Source organism: Corvus moneduloides, chromosome Z (genome assembly GCF_009650955.1).
Source record: "Corvus moneduloides isolate bCorMon1 chromosome Z, bCorMon1.pri, whole genome shotgun sequence".
Lineage (NCBI taxonomy): Eukaryota > Metazoa > Chordata > Aves > Passeriformes > Corvidae > Corvus > Corvus moneduloides.
The window spans coordinates 64,779,448-64,788,335 of record NC_045511.1 but is presented as its reverse complement, the minus strand read 5'-3'; the positions used below and the strand labels follow the sequence as shown (position 1 = coordinate 64,788,335).

Sequence of the window (8,888 nt, the reverse complement as noted above, 5' to 3'; positions counted from 1 at the left end):
CAACTCGTGAAAGCTTTAGAACATGTCATATGAAGAACAATTGTGAGAGCTGGGTTTATTAATCTTGAGGAGGCTCAGGGTGCACCTCATTGCTCTCTACAGCTGCCTGAAAGGAGGCTGCAGTGAGGTGAGGGTTGATCTCTTCTGCTGTGCTTGCAGTGAGAGGACAAGAGGAAATGACCTTAAGCTGAGTCAGGGGAGATTCAGATACTAGAAAAACTTTTTTACTGTTAGGGTGGTCAGAGATTGGAACAGTTTGCCCACAGAGATGATGGAGTCACTGTCCCTTTTCAAGAGGCATCTGGATCTGGTGATGTGGTTTAGTAGTTTAGGGGTAACAAGGGTAGTGCTGAGTGGATGGTTAGACTGGGTGATCTTGAAGGTCTTTTCCAACCTTGACAATTCCATGACTCTTCAGTTGCAACTAGTCACTGGTGTACTTGTAGTCTTGTTTGGTAAGATGCAATGCAGGGACCAGTATTGTACTATACTGAGCTTTTAGTCTTTATTTGAAACTAAAGAATAGGCAACGAGTGGACCATAATTTACAGCTGAACATCCTGAGCAAAGTAAGCTTCAGGATGCAACTCTTCTACCTTTACCACAGTTTTGTGTGAAATACCTGTTTTAATCTTGGTATCCAATTTTTATTTCAATGTTCTAGCATCTGTTACTTGGTGGGTCCTCCCCCATTAAAATAAAATTCAGCATTTCTTTATTTGAAACATAATATGAAACATACATTGAGCCTGCAACACATACTAGAGACCACATGAACTGGTAAGATTAGGCCTTCAACTATGTTTTGTGAAATTGTCAAAACATCTAACACATTAGCATATTGCAAAATATTTAGAGCAAAAATTGCAGAAGTAGGTTCTGCTGGTACCAAACTAGCACCACTAATTCCTGGAGGCCAAAGTCTGCACGCCCCCTCACTGTTAGCTGCTAACTACCTAAGTCTGTAATGGAAAATTACTGTTAACACTGAAATGAATAAGTATATTACAGTCTCTATTTACTGGGAATATGACAGCAAATCAGTTGAACAGACACTTCTTAGGTGACGGTCGTCTGGACTAGATGATCTCCAGAGGTCCCTTCCAACCCTAACAGTTCTGTGATTCAATATACTAGGGGTTTTTTGCTATCTGAGGCACACGTGTTACTTAGTTCTGTTTTCAAATAAAAAAATGTGGTCTTATTTCAAAGGTGTAAATGCAATAATTTTTCTCTCAAAATCATCGGTACCACAGTCCAAAATATCTAGTTATATAAAAACTGAAGCAATTCAGATATGTTTGTAACAAGAAAACAAATTTATTGATTTTAAAAGACAAGACACAATTTTGTTTTGAAAAACACAAGAAAGCTAGCCTGAGTTCAAGTCTGAAATATTCAGAAAAATCCTACTGTCTTTAGTATGTTCCAGTCATTTTTTATACAACACACTAAAAGTTAATATATATTTTTATAATTATAAAAGGTCCCCAGTTATTGTACAGTACACAATACAAATTGCCAACAAACTATTATTTAGCTCCTGCCAGTTTTGAGAGGACATTATATACTAAAAGATTTAGCATTTGTCACAAAAATCACATCAGGAAATACGTATTTACAAAATCAAATACATTATACAAAAAAAACCATCACGTTATTCTGTAAAGATGTCTTCTTTAAATAATTAAAAAGTATATTCAACTGTAGCCCAAAAACTGGAAAAGAACATTACATTATCTCACACATACAATCTACAAAAAGTTGCTTACCTCATTTACATAATATATTCAGTCAACTGGAAAATAAGAGTTTGAATATGTCCTAGTGTTATGATGTTTCTGTGCTGTGGGACTGGATAATGTGATCTGCCACTTACTAAGTGAAATTTAAATGATGGCACTTAAAAAAAATACAGTATAAAATAAATGCAACAAAGGAAGTTTCCTAGAAGGTAAGAAAGCCCTGAGTGATGATAAAATTACTGATTGGTAGCTCTAGAATTAACCTAATTAAAGTTTACCACCTCAGGCACAATTTTCCAAGTTTTTGAAAGGCACTCGAAGTTTCTTTAACAGCCTCATTGGTTATTAACTGTAAATCCAAATTTTCAGTGGCTATGAGTGGAGATGGGCAACTTGCTTTGGTACAAAGTGATATTTTCCCAACATACTTTAAATTGCGTAACTGGGTTACTTTAAGATGCGTATCTAATGTTCAAATACAAGGCAGTCACTTTAATATTGTATGGAAGGAAACTTTACTTGGGGAACCCATTAAATATTCTTTGTGTAAAAAGCTTTTGCTGGTATCAGTGAGTCAGAAAGAATTGAACTGAGTTCCTGCTAAAAACCAATCCATTCAAGGTTGTTCCTCTGAAGTCTAAATTCCTCCTAAAAAGACATTTATTATTTCAGAGTAAAATTAATCTAGAACTGAAAATTCCTGTAAGATGTTTGCACCATAACCAAGAAAGTGCTTAGGAACATACAAAGAACATCTTCCTGCATTAGTGTTAAGTGAGGCTCATTTGATGCCCACAGGCTTTTTCTGGGCCTTGTTTTCTACAGTGTATTTCAGCCTTAATGAGCAATCTCCAAGAACAATTCTTACCAAATATTTAACTACTCAGGGCTTCCAATCCCAAAATGCCAATTTATTTTTTTCAACAGGAGAAGGAGAAAAAAATTGGAATAAAACAAGAGTTAAAATGATCATTTTCAAACTAAGGCATATTTTACTTCAAACAAACACTAGGCAGTCACTTTGTAAGTGGCTTTTACTATTTCTTAGTTAAACTTGTAAATTAAACTCAGGTCTACTGGCACATAAAATCACTAGCAGCAATGATCAAGGCATGCAAACTCAGAAGCATTTACAGTAAATTATGAATAAAAAAAGTTGTTAAATAAAAACCCTTTGAGTATTGCATTTATGTTAATTAATTATGCATTAATTTGCATTAACTGACTAAAAATGTTTACAACTTACTTGCACTATACTACTGACGTAATTCCCTTAAATAACTTTAAATGATACCCTTTTTCTTTGCCCTCAGCTAGACTTAAATAAGTACAGCTGCTTTAGTGTTTGCTGACTGATATTGCAAGAAACCAGTAGAAAATGTACTGTATTCTCACTTAGTAAGGTGGCATCAGTATCTCTAAGTTAAAAGAATCTTTACTTGCTGCTACACTCGTTCCCTTGTTCCTGTAAGCAGTAATTGTAAGAACAAAAGGGGTTTTTAAAAATATTTGCTTGTGCAATTTCTAGGTTGCTTGTAAAATTCTGACATTCAGTAAGGGCCATCCAAACTGTACCCTTGTATGTGAAATTTAATAAAATACCTTCATCTTCTAGCTAGTCATTATTGCAGTGACTGAGTTTTAAAAGGAATATCAACATAATTGTGCACTTTTTGTTCCTGTTTCTCACAAACACTGCCAAAAATTTCAATGCAAACACATCAAATATTCTGCAAAATTTATTATTACTAAACCTTCTTTTAATCCTAAAGATTTCTCTTTTACAGTACCAGAGTATTCCAATACTAATCTATCTCAGGAGATTTTCAAAATAGCTGAATATATTTTCTAAACCTTTATCTTCTAAAGGCATCTTAAAGTAGACAACTTCCTATCTGTAGAATCATGTTTGATTTTCTTTGTATATATATGCAATTATGAAAACCAGGGAGCTGAAGTACTGTTTTCTATTACACAGTACATATCAATGGCAATGAATATTTTGCCTACATCTACTGAGCCCCCTATTAATAAAAAAACATCCCCATATAGTATGCAAGTATTTACTTTAGACATAATTAAAAAAAATTTACAACACTATAAGCTATTTCAAAGTATATGCTCCGTGGACTAGGTAAATTATCTAAAAATCTTTGTTCCCATCATGTTACTTACAATGCTCAAAGGGTTAATGCAAGGCATTATATCAAATTAATTTCCTAATACTAGAACTAAGCACTGTGTGTTTATGCTTCTATTCCAGTTTTTATTGTCAGTGTTAAATCACCAAACAAATTAGCAGAGATACTAGAATTCCATGTATCAATTTGCTTTAAACCGTATACAAAGAGCATGTCCTGTTAGTGTGACAAGGGCCCAATTTTCAGAAATTCACCTTACTCTCTCAAATTTGTATTTTAAACTCTAAAATTATTGTCGTATACTTATATTACTAATAAACCTGGGGTTTTTGTCAGCACGTTTATGGCTCTCAGTGGTTGGTTTTGTTTTGTAAAAGCATTCTGAATTAAATTGGATTGCAGAGCATCTCTAACATGAATTTTTTTCTAAACAGTGCAGATGTCAGTTGGTGAGAATGACAAAGATATCAGATCATTTCTCCTAGGGAAAACAAGATAAAAAAAAAGTGTTTCAGATATTTAAAAATACCTCGCTTTAAATTAAATTTGTATATAGACCTATGCATTCCTGAATGACAGAACATTATTTTCTTTTTTTTTTTTTTTGAACTAAAGGCAGTAATGCTGTAAATCATCATTTTATAGGCAAATAATTTAACATCTATTTTCCAAATTTTTATGGAACTTTTTAAAAATGAAGGTGCTTAGAGCATGCTACAGTACAAGAGAAAAAAAACTGAAAAAAAGAAAAAAGATGCTTCAAAACTGATTCACCACAAGAAAGATGAAAATGTAACAAAAAATTTTAACAAATATAAAACTTTTGAAAATTGGGCCCTGTGCTTTGAAAAGGTAGTTCAACAAGACCTCTTCCCCCACACTGTTCACTGTGCTATTCTGTGCTAATGGGGGAAATGCCTCTAAAATAACTATTCTTGATTCCATTTCAAGATTAGATAAAACACATAAATCATGTCAACTCTCATAATGTCTACCCTGTGGACACACGCTACACCTCTCCATAGCATTGACAACAGACTCCAGAGCTGGTGTGGCAATGCAGCCGCACGCTACACATTACAGAATACACACTGAGGTATCCGCATCTCTCTACTTCAATGATTACTAAAACCCAACTATTAAACAGCAAGAGTGTGCAAAATGTTTTATCTAAGTGTTTGATTAAAACTTCAGGAAAAACAAAACAAAAGACCCCCAAATCTGTAAGTTTACAACACAGTAAGATGCTCTAAAAAAATCTGGTAAAATCTTTAGAATATAAGCATAAGAATACAGACTCCAGTCAGTTTTCTGAATGTGTGAAAGTTCCAATTTGTCTTGATAATTCATTGTTTTTAGAAGCTATGAAATACATTCCATTTCTTGTATTCAGATTTTTGTTCAGTTTTGGTTTTTACTTTGTGACAACTGAGTGGAGTGGAGAGCTAAATAATGAAAGATACTCAAGTCCCACCATATTTAGCAATCTAGATTTACCTTTTACAATTGTACTCTTTTCTCAGCAACAACAAATTCAGCATTAAACCAAGAAAGGATAAGAAAACACAAACCAACACAAAAATTGAAACAAGTACTACAGTATTAAAAAAAAAAGCTGAAAATGAAAAAAAAGTTGAATTATTTCACTTTATTTTACTTGTAAACATCTTATAATGCACAATGAAGGGGAGTAAATATTTATCACAGCTTAGTTTTAGCATTTTTGGTGAAGGGTACAGATGTGCTGATTTCTAAGGAAAAATCAGGACACGCTGAGCGATATATGTGACAACAAAATCTATAATGAGATTCAGTGCATTTATGAGTTTAGAAATAATGAATATAAACCTCACTTTTACTTTTTACTGAGGCAAAAGCCATCTACTGACATTAGTAGGAATTATGCCTACACAGAATGAGCTGGATGGGTTCACAATTCTGCAAAGGAATTAAAATTTATTTTTGTGCACCAATAATGTTAGGACATTTTAGTTTATGTGCAGCTGTATTTGGAGCATATGTAAACTCTAGCAACAAACTTGTTTGCTATAAATACACTTCCATTTTACATGCTCTTCTCCCATTTGGTATATATGACTTTAAAGTCATTTGCAGACACACGAGATAAACCAGAATAAAAAAATCCTAATTTTTTTACAGTCTTTTCTGTAAAGTCAATCTTTTTGTGTTCTCCTTCATTTTTTGGCTTTTTTTTTTCTTATTTAATTCCACTACTTTAGTGTAGCAAATTCGTGTGTCTGCATAATGAAATGTTTGTGAAGAAAAACTTGAGTTCTTTAATGTCAATTAATATGGTCTCTATAAACTGATATTATTTAACCATTAAAATGTAATATCTGGCTGATACACCACAAAATATAGAAATTGAAAACATGCACTGCATTATGTACCTGCTCATTTATTTCTTTTTAGTTTTTAAAATTAAAAGTAGGCAAGGGTTTAGAAAATATATAGTCATGCTTGGGACTATGGTCAATCTATTTTGACATTTGAAGTTGGTATTAAAGCTAGTTTTGCTTTCCAAATTCCCAAGCAAATTTTATTTGTATTAAAGTGAAATCCAGCTAGAAACGAGAAAAAATAGGTCTATTGTCATTCTAAGAGGGATATTAAAATCATTTAATAATAAAAAAATCCTTTTATTCTTTTGAAGGCTATGTAACCTGTCCTTACTTCTTAGGGAATTTGAAAATGACAGGCACACCTTGTTGAATTAATTTAAGAGTTAATAATAACAAAAAGTACTAAGTCTTAGCTTCAGTTCTGTTTAAGGCACCATGTAATAGCCGAGGTACAATGATCCCTGATGTACATTCTTAAATGGCAATGGTCCATCTAGCCACCTATTCAAATTCTACACAATTGGGAATAAGTACAAGTGAGGTGTGCCAGTTACACTGCCTTGTCTAATTTTTGTAAAAATTTAAATCCACTTTACCAACAAGGAAATGTTTTTGAAAGGAAAATGATGCAGGTTGCTACATTCCTTGCATTCTATAAATCATCTTTTCTAAGAGCAGCAGATTGAACCACTAGTAGGAAAAGACCTGGAATAGAAGAAAGTCATTCAAATGGAATGTTTTCCTGTATGTCCAGTTCAGCATAAGTAGCACATACACTTAAAATTAAGAATAATCAAGTCACTTTTTTTTTAGCTTCAGTTTCTAACAACTACAGTGCCACTGAACAATCAAAAGCATCTGTTCAGTGGCCTGACACAGAATCAGTAGTCTTCAAAACAGAGGAACCGGTATGCAAATAATATCTGAAACTGTTGATTTTAAACGAAGCTTGCATTGTTTACATCATGTTCAGATTATTAGGTACATTTATGCCATACAGATTACCACATTCTGATACAATTCTGTCATTTAAACAGCTTCTTCCTTACAGAAAGAAACTAGGAGATCTTCTCAACCCTCCAGCATTATTACAAAAAAATCCCCCTGAATACTCACAATTTTATCAAAATAGTGTCTTCTCGTAGTACGATGAAAAGCACCTTTTATAACAAATTTGATACATCTGCTGTCAAATAAGTATGCCTCCAGTGTAAATCAAAGAAAATAGTTCTTTTGATATTTCACAGAAGTGCATCTAATTAAAAACCTATCTATACGAAATCAGCATAATAACTAATAATTAACATTAAAATATTTTTAAACTATGAAAAAAATTAAATTATTATAAGAGGACGAAACATTAACATTAAACTTTGCAAAGATCTTCCTTGCATTTGATACAAAGAAACCTCTTCATATTGAGTGGCCAATGTAAAATGATTTTGTTTACAAAAAAATTTTTTTTTTAAACAGACCTGGCAAAATACATACATCCATTCCATTGAACAACTCCAACAAAATTATGATCAGAACAGTTACATTTGACAACAGTCAACCTTCGGACTTATTCTTTTTTTTTTTTTTTCTTTTTTTCATATTAAACCTAAAAGGCTAATGCAATGGGGCATGTGTTGGAGGCCAGGGGAGGTTTCATGTTAGACTGCAGTGTATGTATTTCCAGTAGCACTGCATTGCCTGATAGTCTGAGTAGTTGCAACAATGTGCTCATTATGAATTGGGTTCAGGAGGTTCTGCTGTACTCCACTCTCAAGCACTGGCTGCATGCAGCCCACCTGGAATGCCTGGTTTAGCTCAGTTTTCTCCCTCTTGGCTTGTGGTTCTCCACTTTCATCCAGCTCTTCATCTATTTCACTTTCAACTTCGCTGCCCTCATCTGCACAAACATACCAGCATGTAACTACCACAAAGGAAAAAAGCTTCTAATACAAAGCTCTTTATTTTGCAAGTAATAGTTGAAATACAAGGGAGCAATCTGATAAAGCACAAACTGAAAATTAACATTTTAATGGCAAAAAGTCAACTATTATCTCAAATAGATAAACAGACTCAGGTTTGATCCCTTGAGCTATGCACTGTTGTTGTGGAAAAAACAATTCCAATCTCAAAAGGTCTAACAATCAATGTTAACTTCGTATTGGAAAATGCCTAATTTCCTAAACATGATGAACAAGAGTTGTTACTTTTAGTTACAGATAGGGAAACAGGGGCAAGAAGAGTTGGAGTGACTTGATCCAAATTTTGACAAACATTCTTATACTCACTAGTTGAATGTTCTGAGGTCAAATCACCTCAAATCACTCAGGCAATCAGTATAAGAAAGCATGTCAAAATATGGCATGAAGGGATTGTAAGGAACTAACTTCTCCCTGACTACTTGCATACAATTCTGCTTCTTGACATAGCAAAACATTCACTACAGTTAAACATCCATAAGTATACTCTTGTTTTAATTCACACAGCTGCTACCCTCCTCTGTCCTATTAGATAATACAAAATTTGCATTAAAATTGGATATTCCTTTGTGACAATAATAAACATCTTTTAAATACTCTTATTTTAAAACAAACCTACAATATTCCAGTCATTATTATGTGTGATATTACATACATAGCTATTGT

At 33.3% G+C, this 8,888-nt stretch overlaps 1 protein-coding gene across 4 annotated transcripts in view; it reads right to left on the bottom strand.

Moving 5' to 3' along the window:
• Nucleotides 1–1,296: 1,296 nt before the first annotated feature.
• RFX3 (regulatory factor X3) overlaps nucleotides 1,297–8,888 on the bottom strand; it is a 114,453-nt gene continuing 106,861 nt past the window's right edge. For all 4 annotated transcript variants that reach the window (XM_032095701.1, XM_032095698.1, XM_032095700.1 and 1 more), the window contains one exon: nucleotides 1,297–8,143. In XM_032095701.1, coding sequence (XP_031951592.1) covers nucleotides 7,905–8,143 — 239 coding nt within the window. In that variant the 3' untranslated portion in view covers nucleotides 1,297–7,904. The remainder of the gene's footprint in view (nucleotides 8,144–8,888) is intronic.